This window comes from Choloepus didactylus, chromosome 6 (assembly GCF_015220235.1).
Source record: "Choloepus didactylus isolate mChoDid1 chromosome 6, mChoDid1.pri, whole genome shotgun sequence".
Classification (NCBI taxonomy): Eukaryota; Metazoa; Chordata; class Mammalia; order Pilosa; family Megalonychidae; genus Choloepus; species Choloepus didactylus.
Genome location: NC_051312.1, coordinates 123,480,126 through 123,498,922, shown reverse-complemented (window position 1 = coordinate 123,498,922; position 18,797 = coordinate 123,480,126). Strand labels below are relative to the sequence as shown.

Genomic DNA, 18,797 nt, shown 5'->3' with positions numbered 1-18,797 from the left:
TTTTATCAAGTAGGAAAAAGTTACAAAGGAATATGTATAGAATGATATATCTTTCCTTTCAAAAATAAAGTAAAAATTTTAATGGTGATGCATAAACAGGAAAAAAAAAAAAGACTGTCAAGATACACACCAAAAACATCAACAGCGGTATCTCTGATAAATGGAATAAGTAATATTCGTTTTCTTTTTTGATTAAGTATATTTTCATTTTTCCACTTTGAATACGTATTATTTTATATAAAAAAATGAAAATGTATAAAATTATCACCAAAAACCAATTCAAAGGTACATATAAGATTTCTATGTAAAATCAGTTAATATGAAGTCTTCTTCTTGAAAGAATATTCAATTGTTCTTACAGTCAAATATGTTCTAAGAACTGTCAGCATTTAGGTTAGCAGCTTTGTACCACCCTAAAAAATGTAACCCTAAAAATAAATTTAGTGGAATATTAGACAAATGAGAAATTTTATAAAACCTCTACTTAGTTTTCCATTTTTCCATTTTTCCAACTAATGGATAGCTCTGCCAGAAAAAAGGATTGTGCAGTATCGTTGTTAACTGGTCAACATTTATAAAGGCAATGAGATTAATTACTGGTAGGCATTATTCCTATTATTAAGTCAAGGATAAAAGCTTCCATGGTATCTGTCCTAATGATACCCGTGCAGTTTTCAAAAAAGTCTGCCTCACATGTGGCTCCTCAAACAAAGCCTCTTCCAAATCTGCAGGAGGACTTCAGCAGAAGTGAAACCACGTGATACTCAGGTCCCTGTGGTTCTAAACCTTCCTAGAGAAAAGGATTCTGATCATTGTTTATGAAGTCTCTTGGTACTCACCCTATTTAGGGTACAAGTCAACAGGCCATACTACAGCTTATATTAAGTTACAGAAAGTTTTTCCCATGCAACCTCTTCAACAGGTCTATACAAAGATGTAGCCTGAGACCTGGAGCTGTCATCCTAAGTGTGAGCAAGTGTCCAGATGTAGAGTGGCTTGCAGCTCTACTGTAATTTCTCCCAGTAACTGGCCTCCTTGCTTGTGAGGAGAACATATTCTTGGAACTGCTTTGCATTGAGATGGCCTTACTTAAAAGGAGAGAAAAGATATCATGCTCTGTTTGCTTTTATCCTATTTTTTTCTCCCCTGAGGATGTTTACACAGCAAGGGGTTAGGGATGAAGTACCATTTCTTAGGGCTCACCACCTGTGAGGTGTGTCCCATTCCTCTCACATAATCGCACAAACAATATCACAAATCATGAAAGAGAAATTCCCATTTGAATTATGAAGTGACATTTATACACTGCTAACTCTTTTGTAATTTCTAGGCCAATAGTCCCAATGATGCTATTTATTATCCAGGATGTATTTTAATTTTTTTCTTGCTCTTCTAGTGGGTCAATATTGCCCACCAATATTTCACTAAAAGGCCAACTTGTTATGCTAGATACCATATTTTTTTCAAGTCAGATCACCAGATCAAACAATGTTTTGGCAGATATAATTTAATCTGCATTTAGTCCATAAACCCAGTCCAGGTAAGTCATGGTGAGAGATGGAAACACTAGCTACCCCTCACTTCGGAAGCCTTATTTTGATGACAGAAACAATGCCTATGCTTCCTCATGAAAGGACCAAATCATGAAAGGACCAGATTGGCAAAACTTCCATCTGAGAATCTAAGGATGGCTTTCTCCCCCATCAGATGCCGCCAGGGACTTACTTCTTAAATTATTTTACCTATTTAAATCCTTCAATTGTAAAGTTTATGGAAAAACCTCTGAAGGCCCAAACAAAACAATAAAAATGATTAGAAATTTGGGGAAAATGTCAAATTGGTTTGGCAGGTTTACTCTGAAAAGGAAGAAATTAAGAAATAGATCTTTAAATGCTCTTAAGCTAATCAATGGTTGGTTTAAAAAGAAAGAAAAAGAAAGGGGGAGTGGGAGAGACAAAGACACAGACAGACGAGTTTTCCCTATTTCTTACCTAAATTCAGTGATATCCTTTCCATCTTTTATTTTCCTCTGTCTCACCTCCTTATGTTTCTGACTGCATGCCCAGAGAGGAGCATCTCAAGTGTACCTGTGGACAGATCCTACTTGCTTTCTTCTGCACAGGTACTAATCCCATCCTTTTGTTCTTGCTCTTAGAATAAGAATCTCAGCCAGACTTCCTCTACCAACTGAACCCTGCGCTCAGGAGGTTCATAGCTCTGCTCCTTTTTGCCTCCTGGCCTGAATCAGCAAATCAATAAGCTTAGTTTTAATTGGGGGAATATTTTGATTTTTTTCTTCCTAACACTAGGCTTCATTTTCTTAGTTCTGTTGGAAGAGTCTCAACTCACTCCTGAAAAGATCTGTTACATTTTGTAGGAACAAAAATTAAATTCTCAAGACTGCCAGAAGAAAAACCTGATTACCATCTCCTATGCTCAATAATTACATGCACAAGCAGCAGGTTTTTTGTATTTGTTTCTGCTTTTTATTCACAGCTTTTTGACAGTGTTCCAAAAGGAGTTGCTGTAGCTTCCTAAAATGAATGACTTGCTTAACATAGGGAGAACTGGATTCAACAATAAGAGCTACTATGAGTGTTCTATTTCCAATATTTCTGTTGCTGCCATTTATTAATATGCTGCAGAACAAAGCATATGGCTGTGTGAATGGCGTTCACAGCAGTGTTCTTCCCTAAAGCATTATAATCACTTTTATAATTTAACACTCATTCTCCAGCTTGAACCGGAATAGCCACCCAATGTAAATTATTCAAGATGGATCCCATCTTCACTACGTGTGGTTAGAGGAATCCAATCAGCAAGGTGGGGCATGTGAAGCAGGAGATGCACCCAGGACCAGGTAGCTTCTGAGCTGCAGAGCAAGGGGTATGGGTACCTGTCATGCAACACTACTCCATCATCTTAAATTTGTGACTCTGACGTCTTCCTTTGGAACAGTAAGAGAAAAGTAGCTTATTTTGAATGGTTTCAATGAATGTGCTAAAGAAAATTAATTCTTGCTTGAAGAAATCCTGTAATAAATAAGAAGTATACTGTTGGTGAGGAAGGAGATGTATAGAAATGATCACGGTACTTGTTCAAACCACAAATCCCCAAATGAAATAATTTTCATCTTAGATAGCCATAGAGAAGAGCAAGCTGTTCAATGTTTCCAGTATTTCACACATTTTCTGAAATGACATTTTTTTATTTTAGTTGCTGCAGTGAAGTTCCAATTAGGGGGCATTGGCAGTCAGTTAGAAATTAACTTGTCAGCAGGCGATTAGCCTAGTAAATAGGACCCTCTTTATAATGAGTTCTTCCTCCGAGGAAGTGAGGGTGGAGAGAACGTGATAACTTGAACTGGAAATGGGACATTGCACAAAGAAACCATCTGTGGGCCTCAAGAAAAATAAGCGTATCTTCCCCCTGACACAGCAGGAGAGAGGCCCCAAGACCCTGTGCTCAGGTGGAGCCCAGAGGCCATGCTGCCTTCTGAAAAGTAAAAATAAAGGGGCTAGTGGGGATAAATCTATCGTGGCTCTATATTATTCCAAGTTCTATATTGCTGTTGCTATAGCAACGGACACTGTTTTTATATTATAGGGAAATTTTATCTGAGGGCTTAGAGAGCAAGAACTGATTGTAAAATAATTAAAATCACAAATAGTTTTTTCCTTTCCTTTAAAGGAAAAAGGGGCAGTTTTGTCTTAATTTATAATTGACGTCATTATTCAGTTGAAAATCTGATTTCACAAAATTTAGTTTTAAAGGTCTGATTTTTTTTTTTTTTTGCACTATTTGGATGACACTTTTTTGACTTATTAATAAGGAGGAAGCAGCTGACACATTATACTCTGACAGAACAGCATTTAAAAATTATCTCAATTAAAACTTTCTTTGGTAAATAAAACATTTTTAAAAGGACCAAAATTAAACAAATAAATAAAAGAAAGTCATCAAGGGATATTATTAATGCTGTATCATCCATTTTAGGCTTCAAAATTTTCTGTAGGGGATGAGAAGTGGGCCTATTACTATTAAAGAAACATTTCTAGATGATATAATTTTTTAAAAATTTAAAAACCACTAGGTTAGAGGATATTCTCAGTATTATGAATAAATTAATTTCTTTTGAGTTCAAGATTTAGAGTATCCGAAGGAAAGAGATCTGAAATGTATCAGAAAACAATTTTAAAATGATAATTAAAAGGTAGTCGTTGGGCTGATAAGATGGAATTTAACAAAGGATTATGAATAATGAATCTCTATATAATTTTCTTTTTCTTAGTTTCTAGGGTATTAGAATAGCTAGAAGGAAAGAACTGAAATGGTGGAACTATAACCCGTAGCACCTTTGAAATTTGTTCTATAGCTACTTGTTAAATTGTAAGTTGAAAGCTATCACCTTTTTGTATATACGTTATAGTTCACAATAAGGAAATAACTGAAACTACGGTACTGTAACCCATTAAGAACTCTGGAAATTTCCTATATAACTACTTGTTAAATCATACTTTGAAAGATATTACTTTTTTGTATATACATATTTCACAATAAGGAAATAACTGAAATTGTGGAACTGTAACCTATAATATTCTTTGAAATTTGCTAACTACTTCTTAAATTGCATTTGAAAAGTTATCATTTCTATGTTTGTGTGTTATATTCTGCAATAAAAAATATGATTTAAAAAAAAGGTAGTCATTGGGGATTGACTCATGCTCCCCGTTAAAGGCATGTTCAGGTCCCAACCCCTGGTCCTGTGGGTGTGAACCCATTGGTGAATAGGACCTTTGAAAATGTTATTAGTTAAGCTGCACCCAAACTGAAAGAGGGTGCGCCCTACACCAATGTAAGTCCTTATAAGCAAAGCAAATTGGACACAGAAGGGAAGCTATGGGAGCAGCCAGAAGCTAGAAGTCAATGGAACCCTGAAGAGAAAAGAGAAGATGCTGCCATGTGCAGTGCCATGTGATGGAAAGGCCAAGGAACCCAAAGACTGCCAGCCAGACGGAAGATACCGGCCCCAGGAGGAAGCAAGCCTTCTAGCCTCTGAAACTGTTAAGCCAAAAAATTCCCGTTGTTCAGGCATTTGTTTTAGCAGCTGGGAAACTAATAAAGTAGTTTACTTATTCCTTCATTGAACTGAACAAGTCTAAAATGCAAAAGACTGGCTATGTAGGACAGAAGAAAAAAAAAGTGAGCATTGTGGCAGAGAAAAAAGTGAACCAAGTCAAGAACTTAATTTCACTGCAAACCATACAACATCCTACCCAGGAGGAACTTACAGTTTAGTAAAGGAAACAATAAAAACAAAAAAAAGTTAAAAAATAGGTGTGAGTCCATCAACAGATGAATAAACAAAATGTGTTATATACATATAATGGAATATTATTCAGCTCTAAAAAGGAATGAGGTTCTGATATATGGTACAACACGGATGAACCTTAGGCTAGGTGAAATAAGCCAGACACAAAAGGACAAATGCTGTATGATTCCGCTTACATAAGATTCCTAGAATAAGCAAATTCATAGAGACAGAAAGTAGGTAAGAGGTTACCAGGTACTAGGGGAGGGTGATTGGGGAGGTTTTGCTTAAAGGGTAAAGAGTTTCTGTGTGGGGTGATGAAAAAGTTTTGGTAATGGTTGGTGATGATGGTGCACAATGTTGTGGATGTAATTAATGCCACAGAATTGTACACATAAAAATGGTTAAAATGGCAAATTTTGTGTTTTATATAGCAATCACACAACAGAAATTTAAAAACAAAACAAAACAGCAACAACAAAAAACACAGCTGTGTGATAATTCAGTAAAAGAAAAATGCCCAGAAGCAGAAGATAGAAAACACCTTCATCTGAGATCGGGCAGTAATACCAACTCTTGTTTATGGAAAATTAGCATGACTTACTCAATTCAGGAAAAAAAAAGGGAAAAATAAATTCGTTAAGCAAATAAAATTCAAACCAACATTTACTGAGTTGCCATGGCTTTCATAAACCTTGTTCACGCCGTGTTGCAGGGGTTTACTAAACAGAAGTAGCCAGAGAGTAGCCTGAAAAGCTGATAGCAAGGCAAAGTGACAGGAGAGCTGGAACGTAGATGGCTGAGCTCTAAACGGATCCCTGACTCCAGCCTGAAGGCAATGGGCAGGCTCTAGTGAGTCACCTGTGGGAAATTGCCTAGAAAAGTATTTAGGTGACACTACTTCAGCAAAAGTGTAGAAAGAATTTTTGTATGTTTGAATGTAGGAAACAAAATAATTTAAAATATATGTGTATAGATATATGTGTATTTGAGTCTGTGTGTATGTGTGTGTGTATATGCATATACATATATGTGCGAGGTGTCTGTGTATTTGTTTGTATGCTAAAAAAAGAGAAGACTATGACTAAAAGTACCAGACTACAGGTCTACAGCAAGAGAGGTATTTGGATGTGCAGGCCATAAACCTTCCCCTTTTCAGGACTTGGTTCTTTATCTCATAAGCTTAATAAATGCCTCAAACAGTGCTAATCAGTTTCTGGAACAACTCAGTGTCCCTGTATCTTCTGCCCTTCAAACGTAGTGGAAATTTCTCAGTGCTGAATGGAAAAATCTTTTTGAAAAGGAGGTGTGTGGATGTCTGACTTAAGTCTAGTCTCAATTTGCCACACTGAGCTGTGTGACTTTGGGCAAGTCACTTTGCTTTGCTGGATCTCTTTTATAAGGTGAAGAGAATGACTAGATTTCTAGCTGTAAGAGAAGACTAGATGTGTTAAAAGGGAAAAAAGAATCTTCTGACCGACTCTTCTCTTTGAGGTCCACTTTAAATCTGGGTGAAAATGTAACCATGCTCCGGACTGTTCTGTATTGGGCTTGCAAGGTATCCAAGAACTGTCTCCAACTTTGTCTTCTACTCTCTCTAAATGGGGTTGACATCCAACAAACTTGGACCCCCTGCTGTTGGTGGTAACTGGTTGTATTTCTCAGCCTCTTTTCACAGTGTCTTCTCCACATCCCATACCCTCTATTCTTATTTGAAAATATTAAAATCCTACTCCTCCCTTTCCCTTGTCATCACCTCAGTGGAGCCTTCCCTGAATATTCCTTTCACAAAATCCCTGTTGCCCACTGATCATATTTCTTTTTATGCTACCTTGGGGCAGAGACCATATCGAATTCATTTTTGTCTCACTCACACGCCTCAATGGTAGGCACACAGCAAAAGTATATATGACACAGAAATCCTGAGAAACAGCTCTGGAGTCAGACAAGCCTGCCTTCACTTACATATGTGACCTTGGATAAGCCATTTAATTTCACTAAGCCTCACTGTCCTCTTCTGTAAAATGGGGACATTAATTCCAACATAATTATGATTGTTACGAAAAGAAAATAAAAACAACATAAAACACTTGGCACTCAACATGCTCTTGACCACTGAAAGCCTATATTTACCTAATCGTTAATATTAAAAAAAAATTTTAAAAATCCCTTAACTGCTTCAAAGCCTCGGTTCTGTTTGGGACTCAAAAAGGGGCCCCTCCTTTTCTTATCACACATAGACACACTTTCTTATCCACAACCCTTGTGTAATTTTAATGCAGACCACAGCTAAAGCCAGACACTATGGGGTACTTATCTAATAACCCATACCTACTAGCAATCTAAAACACATCATGTGGCTGGGTATCCAATCCTATGGCATTTATTTCTAATACCTCATGTGATTTTTTTTAAACAAGCAAAATATTTTCTCCACTCCCTTTATGCTTTGAATAGTTGTGCCATTAATATACCTGGTTGTAGCAAAGAATGAGCTGGAGGGAGCAGAGTATGGGCATCAGCACCTTAAATGTGGATTAAAAATCCATTTTTTCCTGCAACCTGGCTCATTTAAGATTAATCTAATTTCTTCTGGGAATTTCATTGTAGAGCATCTCAGAAGTTGATGGATTAATCACTCCGTGGGCTTCTGAATAATGCTGGAATTGTTCTTGGTGAAAGTCAATGCCTAATTCTTCATAATATATTTGCTGAACTCAGGAATTACCACCTGATTTACTTAAGCTATGCTTACATGACCTTCTCCTTGGTTCAATTCAAAAACTGCCTACATTGTCCACCATCTGTGGGAAGGTCTACAGGGTATAAAAAGTAATCTAATAGATCAACCAGACAGAAGACCAGTAAGGAAATTGAAAACCTAAACAATCTGATAAATGAATTAGATTTAACAGACATATACAGGACATTACATCCCAAATCACCAGGATACACATACTTTTCTAGTGCTCACGGAACTTTCTCCAGAATAGATCATATGCTGGGACATAAAACAAGCCTCAATAAATTTAAAAAGATTGAAATTATTCAAAGCACATTCTCTGACCACAATGGAATACAATTAGAAGTCAATAACCATCAGAGACTTAGAAAATTCACAAATACCTGGAGGTTAAACAACACACTCCTAAACAATCAGTGGGTTAAAGAAGAAATAGCAAGAGAAATTGCTAAATATATAGAGACGAATGAAAATGAGAACACAACATACCAAAACCTATGGGATGCAGCAAAAGCAGTGCTAAGGGGGAAATTTATAGCACTAAACGCATATATTAAAAAGGAAGAAAGAGCCAAAATCAAAGAACTAATGGATCAACTGAAGAAGCTAGAAAATGAACAGCAAACCAATCCTAAACCAAGTAGAAGAAAAGAAATAACAAGGATTAAAGCAGAAATAAATGACATAGAGAACAAAAAAACAATAGAGAGGATAAATATCACCAAAAGTTGGTTCTTTCAGAAGATCAACAAGATTGACAAGCCCCTAGCTAGACTGACAAAATCAAAAAGAGAGAAGACCCATATAAACAAAATAATGAATGAAAAAGGTGACATAACTGCAGATCCTGAAGAAATTAAAAAAATTATAAGAGGATATTATGAACAACTGTATGGCAACAAACTGGATAATGTAGAAGAAATGGACAATTTCCTGGAAACATATGAACAACCTAGACTGACCAGAGAAGAAACAGAAGACCTCAACCAACCCATCACAAGCAAAGAGATCCAATCAGTCATCAAAAATCTTCCCACAAATAAATGCCCAGGGCCAGATGGCTTCACAGGTGAATTCTACCAAACTTTCCAGAAAGAACTGACACCAATCTTACTCAAACTCTTTCAAAACATTGAAAAAAATGGAACACTACCTAACTCATTTTATGAAGCTAACATCAATCTAATACCAAAACCAGGCAAAGATGCTACAAAAAAGGAAAACTACCGGCCAATCTCCCTAATGAATATAGATGCAAAAATCCTCAACAAAATACTTGCAAATCGAATCCAAAGACACATTAAAAAAATCATACACCATGACCAAGTGGGGTTCATTCCAGGCATGCAAGGATGGTTCAATATAAGAAAAACAATCAATGTATTACAACACATTAAAAACTCGAAAGGGAAAAATCAATTGATCATCTCAATAGATGCTGAAAAAGCATTTGACAAAATCCAACATCCCTTTTTGATAAAAACACTTCAAAAGGTAGGAATTGAAGGAAACTTCCTCAACATGATAAAGAGCATATATGAAAAACCCACAGCCAGCATAGTACTCAATGGTGAGAGACTGAAAGCCTTCCCTCTAAGATCAGGAACAAGACAAGGATGCCCGCTGTCACCACTGTTATTCAACATTGTGCTGGAAGTGCTAGCCAGGGCAATCCGGCAAGACAAAGAAATAAAAGGCATCCAAATTGGAAAAGAAGAAGTAAAACTGTCATTGTTTGCAGATGATATGATCTTATATCTAGAAAACCCTGAGAAATCAACGATACACCTACTAGAGCTAATAAACAAATTTAGCAAAGTAGCGGGATACAAGATTAATGCACATAAGTCAGTAATGTTTCTATATGCTAGAAATGAACAAACTGAAGAGACACTCAAGAAAAAGATACCATTTTCAATAGCAACTAAAAAAATCAAGTACCTAGGAATCAACTTAACCAAAGATGTAAAAGACCTATACAAAGAAAACTACATAACTCTACTAAAAGAAATAGAAGGGGACCTTAAAAGATGGAAAAATATTCCATGTTCATGGATAGGAAGGCTAAATGTCATTAAGATGTCAATTCTACCCAAACTCATCTACAGATTCAATGCAATCCCAATCAAAATTCCAACAACCTACTTTGCAGACTTGGAAAAGCTAGTTATCAAATTTATTTGGAAAGGGAAGATGCCTCGAATTGCTAAAGACACTCTAAAAAAGAAAAACGAAGTGGGAGGACTTACACTCCCTGACTTTGAAGCTTATTATAAAGCCACAGTTGCCAAAACAGCATGGTACTGGCACAAAGATAGACATATAGATCAATGGAATCGAATTGAGAATTCAGAGATAGACCCTCAGATCTATGGCCGACTGATCTTTGATAAGGCCCCCAAAGTCACCGAACTGAGCCATAATGGTCTTTTCAACAAATGGGGCTGGGAGAGTTGGATATCCATATCCAAAAGAATGAAAGAGGACCCCTACCTCACCCCCTACACAAAAATTAACTCAAAATGGACCAAAGATCTCAATATAAAAGAAAGTACCATAAAACTTCTAGAAGATAATGTAGGAAAACATCTTCAAGACCTTGTATTAGGCGGCCACTTCCTAGACTTTACACCCAAAGCACAAGCAACAAAAGAGAAAATAGATAAATGGGAACTCCTCAAGCTTAGAAGTTTCTGCACCTCAAAGGAATTTCTCAAAAAGGTAAAGAGGCAGCCAACTCAATGGGAAAAAATTTTTGGAAACCATGTATCTGACAAAAGACTGATATCTTGCATATACAAAGAAATCCTACAACTCAATGACAATAGTACAGACAGCCCAATTATAAAATGGGCAAAAGATATGAAAAGACAGTTCTCTGAAGAGGAAATACAAATGGCCAAGAAACACATGAAAAAATGTTCAGCTTCACTAGCTATTAGAGAGATGCAAATTAAGACCACAATGAGATACCATCTAACACCGGTTAGAATGGCTGCCATTAAACAAACAGGAAACTACAAATGCTGGAGGGGATGTGGAGAAATTGGAACTCTTATTCATTGTTGGTGGGACTGTATAATGGTTCAGCCACTCTGGAAGTCAGCCTGGCGGTTCCTTAGAAAACTAGATATAGAGCTACCATTCGATCCAGCGATTGCACTTCTCGGTATATACCCGGAAGATCGGAAAGCAGTGACACGAACAGATCTCTGCACGCCAATGTTCATAGCAGCATTATTCACAATTGCCAAGAGATGGAAACAACCCAAATGTCCTTCAACAGATGAGTGGATAAATAAAATGTGGTATATACACACGATGGAATACTACGCGGCAGTAAGAAGGAACGATCTGGTGAAACATATGACAACATGGATGAACCTTGAAGACATAATGCTGAGTGAAATAAGCCAGGCACAAAAAGAGAAATATTATATGCTACCACTAATGTAAACTTTGAAAAATGTAAAACAAATGGTTTATAATGTAGAATGTAGGGGAACTAGCAGTAGAGAGCAATTAAGGAAGGGGGAACAATAATCCAAGAAGAACAGATAAGCTATTTAACGTTCTGGGGATGCCCAGAAATGACTATGGTCTGTTAATTTCTGATGGATGTAGTAGGAACAAGTTCACTGAAATGTTGCTATATTATGTAACTTTCTTGGGGTAAAGTAGGAACATGGTGGAAGTTAAGCAGTTATCTTAGGTTAGTTGTCTTTTTCTTACTCCCTTGTTATGGTCTCTTTGAAATGTTCTTTTATTGTATGTTTGTTTTCTTTTTAACTTTTTTTTCATACAGTTGATTTAAAAAAGAAGGGAAAGTTAAAAAAAAAAAAAAAACAAGGAAAAAAAAAGATGTAGTGCCCCCTTGAGGAGCCTGTGGAGAATGCAGGGGTATTCGCCTACCCCACCTCCATGGTTGCTAACATGACCACAGACATAGGGGACTGGTGGTTTGATGGGTTGAGCCCTCTACCATAAGTTTTACCCTTGGGAAGACGGTTGCTGCAAAGGAGAGGCTAGGCCTCCCTGTATTTGTGCCTAAGAGTCTCCTCCTGAATGCCTCTTTGTTGCTCAGATGTGGCCCTCTCTCTCTGGCTAAGCCAACTTGAAAGGTGAAATCACTGCCCTCCCCCCTACGTGGGATCAGACACCCAGGGAAGTGAATCTCCCTGGCAACGTGGAATATGACTCCCGGGGAGGAATGTAGACCCGGCATCGTGGGATGGAGAACATCTTCTTGACCAAAAGGGGGATGTGAAAGGAAATGAAATAAGCTTCAGTGGCAGAGAGATTCCAAAACGAGCCGAGAGATCACTCTGGCGGGCACTCTTACGCACACTTTAGACAACCTTTTTTAGGTTCTAAAGAATTGGGGTAGCTGGTGGTGGATACCTGAAACTATTAAACTACAACCCAGAACCCATGAATCTCGAAGACAGTTGTATAAAAATGTAGCTTATGAGGGGTGACAATGGGATTGGGAATGCCATAAGGACCAAACTCCACTTTGTCTAGTTTATGGATGGATGTGTAGAAAAGTAGGGGAAGGAAACAAACAGACAAAGGTACCCAGTGTTCTTTTTTACTTCAATTGCTCTTTTTCACTCTAATTATTATTCTTGTTATTTTTGTGTGTGTGCTAATGAAGGTGTCAGGGATTGATTTAGGTGATGAATGTACAACTATGTAATGGTACTGTAAACAATCGAAAGTACAATTTGTTTTGTAAAAAAAAAAAAAAAAAAAAAAAGTAATCTAAATTTTTTGACAGAGAGCTGATAATGCAGGGTTATTTCTTCTTGCTCTTCTCATCCTTCCAAATCCCATGAACATTAATATATAGTATATACACATATATTATAACTTAATTTAAAAACATTAAAAGTAAAACTTAAGCCAAAAGCAATGATAAACTAAGAAGAGGCAATGATTGAGTTTCCTTTTTATTATTTCAAAATCAATTACCAATGAAATCCTCAATTTTATTTATTGATGTATAATCTATTATCCTAGCCTGTCTCCCATAAATACCCATGTCAAGTAATAGTTATAAAATATATATGCCAAGTAAAAAATTTATACCAGAACACCTAACTTAGAGCAATGTGCTGGTTCCATCATCCTTGGTGCGAGTCTATGCGAAATTAGAGTGGTTGATATTCACTGCAACAGTTCTAAATCATCATATATGAATTGATTTTAAAAATATTATAATCGCCACCAAACACAGTGCTGCACTGATTCAATTAAACAATAAAATAACAGAAACAAATGCTACTTTCTCCTAAAATGGCTGGTTTTGAGGCTGCTCAAGTTTTTCTAAAACAAAACACTGAAGGAGGAATTAAGTAGTGCAAGGTTTGACAGACATCTGCCCACCACCATTCCCCATTTTACAAAGGGACCTCCCAACTTCTGGGCTCCATCTAACATTTAAGCTTTCTGTTAACATGATTCTTTCACTTTTACATTCAGGAGAGATTCATAAATAACCATTTTTCATGAATGTGTAAACAGATGGGTTAATTACCATAGCAACCAAAAATATATCAGGTCAAATGCTTTGCTGGCAAATGTGCTAGTAATTTTTCAAATACTATCTTTTTACACAGATGTGATAAACAGACTGAAGAACATTCTGTACAATAATGCAAATGCCAATTCTTATAAACTGTTTAATAGTGACCTCCTGAGAGGTTTTCAAAAACCTAAGATAAACACCAGTAATGGCCCCCAAACAGAATGAAATCCACCCAAACTGACCAAGGTGTTCCAGAAACAAGGATGGAACTGAAACTAGTAGGGAAAAGAAATCGTAAAATTGCAGCCATTGAAAGAATCAAATCGTTTCCTGAAAGAAGCAAGTCCGTTAATTATTTGCTTAGAGAAAAGAAGCCAGAGCAAGGTGCAAGAATGCATAATAAAGATAGGCCACCATCTTGAGGAAAAGAAGCCCAATCTTCTGGAAAGTCTGCTTTATTTTCTAACATTTCAGGACCAGACTAACTTTATTTTATATTTTAATAGGATATAAAATTTCTCTGAGACTTTCACTAATAGAAGAGTGAATGGCAGTCAGTACTCTTGAAAATAATTGGAACCACAGCTCCAGTCAAATGGCCTTCACCCCAAAATAGAATCACCCAAAAAACACTGACATGTTCTATATACTCTGTGCAGCTTAGTCTCAGAGAACCAACAATGAATGCAGATTTCAGGGACAACACTGAGGCAGGAAGAGCAGAAGCTTAGGACATATACTTTGACCAAAAAGGAATATTTTAAAAAAGTGCTTGTATGGATTAGCCAAAAAATTAAAATCTAAAATTAAGGGACAATTTTAAATGACTTATTTCAGGATTATGATTCTACACAAAATGGATTGATTCCTTGACTGCTAATTCTTTAACCCTCAACCTTCAGGTCAGCAGCATATGATTACTTAAAGACACATGGCATCAAGGTAACATGAGGTACTCCCTGCCTCCTGCTTTCGTGCCCAAGCTCTCTTGTCACCTGCAAGTGCTCTCTCTCAGCACCAACATGTACATAGAGGTAGCAGAGAACTCTCGTGATCAAAATATTCTTAGCCAAACACAATGTGAATTTATGCAATCCTAAAACACCTGGTTGCAGGATCACAATCTGTGAACAGAGATAGTATCCTAATTGGCAAGGAAGTTTCTCCATTGTAGAGGGCTCATTTAGTGAAATGGACACACTTACCTCAGGAAGTGCTTCATTGTGCCTGCTTTGACTATCCAGATGCTATGCAGAACAATCCTCAAGTAATTGCTTCCAAATTTGTTTTTGTCCAAGTAAGTGTAAGCTGAGGGAAGAAATTAGATATATTTACTAATAAGAGGGCTGGAAAACTCAAACTAAATGTTTCTGCTTACTGAGGGGACAACATTCTATGCACCCAGAACATTATCAACTGAACTGCCCACATAGCAACGCAATTCCATGGCGAGAGATTACAGCCATAGCTTTTCACTTTCTAATTATGTGATTAGCCTTTCATTTTAAGTCAGTTGCTGGAGAAATTATTAGTTTCATGAATATTCCCTTTAAAGAATGCTCTATTTTTTAATCTAGTTATCCTCATTTCCAGATATATGGTGGTCTGAAATCTAACAGTCTCAAACTTCCAGGAGTTGTCCAGGCTCAAAATTAATTAGAAGCAACTAATAATGTCTTCAAGCTCAACAATAACTGTTCACAAGCCAAGCATCCCAAACAAATGCACAATGGGCCTCAACCTCATTTTCGTTTTGGCTGGCACTGTGAACAGAACAGCAAGACTTTAAATTTTATCAGCACTTTTCAGTTTACAATTTGCTTTCACAAAGCCTACAATATCTGGTTACTGGTTTTCCTCCTTACAATAAGGAGGACACCAGGGGCTGTCTACAACAACAAGTTGGGACGAGATGGGATGAAACGGACTAGAGAAGAAAGAGTAGCTGGAAGCAACAGCAGAAGAAGTTAGTTACCTCACAACAGAAGAGATAAATGTAACACCAGCTACAACAGCAGTGCAGGAAGGAGACACAAATACCAATGGAACAGCTCAGGAGTGTGGGGAACTTGGCCCAAATAGAAGCTGGTCACTTATTTCATACATAAATGTTTTCGTAAAGCTTCCATGTTTCATTTTTTTTTTTTAATCTTCATTTTATTGAGATATATTCACATACCACGCAGTCATACAAAACAAATCGTCCTTTCGATTGTTTACAGTACCATTACATAGTGGTACATTCATCACCCAAATCAATCCCTGACACCTTCATTAGCACACACACAAAAATAACAAGAATAATAATTAGAGTGAAAAAGAGCAATTGAAGTAAAAAAGAACACTGGGTACCTTTGTCTGTTTGTTTCCTTCCCCTATTTTTCTACTCATCCATCCATAAACTAGACAAAGTGGAGTGTGGTCCTTACGGCTTTCCCAATCCCATTGTCACCCCTCATAAGCTACATTTTTATACAACTGTCTTCGAGATTCATGGGTTCTGGGTTGTAGTTTGATAGTTTCAGGTATCCACCACCAGCTACCCCAATTCTTTAGAACCTAAAAAGGGTTGTCTAAAGTGTGCATAAGAGTGCCCACCAGAGTGACCTCTCGGCTCCTTTTGGAATCTCTCTGCCACTGAAGCTTATTTCATTTCCTTTCACATCCCCCTTTTGGTCAAGAAGATGTTCTCCGTCCCACGATGCCAGGTCTACATTCCTCCCCGGGAGTCATATTCCACGTTGCCAGGGAGATTCACTCCCCTGGGTGTCTGATCCCACATAGGGGGGAGGGCAGTGATTTCACCTTTCAAGTTGGCTTAGCTAGAGAGACAGGGCCACATCTGAGCAACAAAGAGGCATTCGGGAGGAGGCTCTTAGGCACAACCATAGGGAGGCCTAGCCTCTCCTTTGCAGCAACTGTCTTCCCAAGGGCAAAACCTGTGGTAGAGGGCTCAACCCATCAAACCACCAGTCCCCTATGTCTGTGGTCTTCCATGTTTCATTAATGCTTGAAATAAACGTCCACACACCAAACTTAAGATTGTGGTTGCTTCAGAGAAGGGGAAAATGGCTTTCCCCATTTCATTCTTAAATATATCTGAAGCAAAAATAAAGGAAGAAATGTCAACATTTATTCATTTTGGGGTGGTACAGAGATATATTATTCTTTGTCCTTTTGTGGCTTTCAAAAATGAATCCACATTTTAATTTGAAAGCGTTAGTGCCCACTCAGCACCCAGATCTTGGTTTCTAATCCCATTCTCCAGTAGAAAGAACCAGAGTTCCCCAGAAAAATGGCTGATTCCAGAGTTGGGGCAAGGAAGATACAGGATAAGCCTAGAGCATTAAGTGACAGAAAGTAAGGAGGTGCTCAAAACACAAATGGTCTAAAGGTCACAGGAGCAAACTAAAAGAGCTCCCAATGGCTAAAGCTGGAACAATTTTAGCAGAAAATAAACAACAGTATTAGATTATAACCCAAAGTATAAAACAAATATCCATGAGTCCATACTGATATAAATGACTGAATAAACACATAAATGGGGTTGAATATATAACTCTCCCTTGCAGAAGAATTCCAAATATTTTATGTGGATACTCTGCCTTCAAGGAGGTGAAGCTTAACTCTCCGCAAGGCTGTGCATCGTGACCTGTTTCTAGAGAGTACAGTTTGGAAAGGGGGAGGGAGAGTAATTTTACAGCAGGGAAACCTGACACACTACCTCAGCAAGGTGACCAACGTTGATATCATCACTGATAAGTCATGGTGATAGCATGTAACCTTGATGCAAGGTGATGAAAATGGCACTCCTAATAAACCCATAGCCCTAGTTTAATCATGAGAAAAACATCTGACAAACCCACATTGAGGGACACTCTACAAGATACCTGACCAGCACTCCCCAAGACCGTCAAGGTTAAGTAAAACAAGAAAAAACAAGGGAAGTCTGAAAACCATCACAGCCTAGAGGTACCCAGGGAGACATGACTACTAAATGTAATGAATGGAATCCTGGAACAGAAATAGGACATCAGGCAAAAACTAAGGAAATCTGAGTAAAGTATGGACTTCCGTTAACAACAATGTATCAATATTGGTTGACTAGTTGTGAAAAATGCATATTTGTGTAATATGATCACAATAGGGGAAACTGGGTGCCAGTATATGGGGACTCTCTGTACTATCTTTTTAACTTTTCTTTAACTCTAAAATTATTCCAAAATAGAAATGGCTATTAAAATACATGAGTACGTACCATGCTCTAGACCCAGAGTTAGACACTAGGATACAGGGTGAACAAGAAGGGCACATCCCACCCTCCCAGGCCTAACAGTCTTGAGACAGGAGAGGAGAAACAATGATGCAGAGAAACAAATGAGCACTTGACCACACTATTATACATGGAAGATGGGTGCTGGAAGAGTATCAGAGATACCTGTCCTAGACTTAGGGGTCAGGGAGTCTCCAGAAGAGCACATGCAAAGTCCTAGATGTGAGAGAAAGTACAATGTGCATAGGGGGAAATGTTCAAAATGACTTAAAGTAGTTCTCATTGAGAGGGGCAGGTAAAAACAGGATGGCAAGACACAAATCTGGAAAAGCAAGCACAGGTCAAATCATGGAAGCTTTTATAAGCAATGTTAAAGAAGTTTGAAACTTATCTCATGAGCTATGAGGAAAGTTTTCAAACTGACATGTGACAAGATCAGATTTCTAGTTTTAAAAGTATGTTGTGAATGTACTATGGAGAACAAATTGGACTTGGACTGTGGTGAAACTATTGGTAGGGACAACACCGACAATGCTGTAACAATAATTCAGGCAAAGATAATAATGACAGGATAAGGCAACAGGCAGAGTCAGAAGTGTGATGGATTTAAGAAATATCTAGAAAGTAGAATCAATAGAACTTTTCTTGATTAGTTGACTGGGGGTTTGGTGAGGAAAAAGGAGGGGTCAAAATTATGCCCAGGTTTCCGACTGGCAAGTGGGGAGACAGTGGAATCGTTCATTAAGATACGGAATTCTGGAGAGGCAGAATTGGGAGACTCAGGGTGTACGAGATGTTTGGGACATTTTGAATTTGAAGGACAAAGTGACGATGTGGAAATACACAGATCTGAAGTTCTGGAGGGCAATCAGTTTGGAGACAAAGATTTGGGCTTTCTCAGTAATTAAATCCACAGCCCCCAAAAAATTAACTAAAGAAG

The 18,797-nt window shown here is 37.6% G+C and overlaps 1 protein-coding gene across 2 annotated transcripts in view; it reads right to left on the bottom strand.

Annotated features, from left to right (window-relative positions):
* ELMOD1 (ELMO domain containing 1) overlaps nucleotides 1–18,797 on the bottom strand; it is an 83,196-nt gene that overhangs the window by 40,809 nt on the left and 23,590 nt on the right. For both annotated transcript variants that reach the window (XM_037841322.1, XM_037841323.1), the window contains one exon: nucleotides 14,790–14,892. In XM_037841322.1, coding sequence (XP_037697250.1) covers nucleotides 14,790–14,806 — 17 coding nt within the window. In that variant the 5' untranslated portion in view covers nucleotides 14,807–14,892. Of the gene's footprint in view, nucleotides 1–14,789; nucleotides 14,893–18,797 lie in introns of those variants that run through there.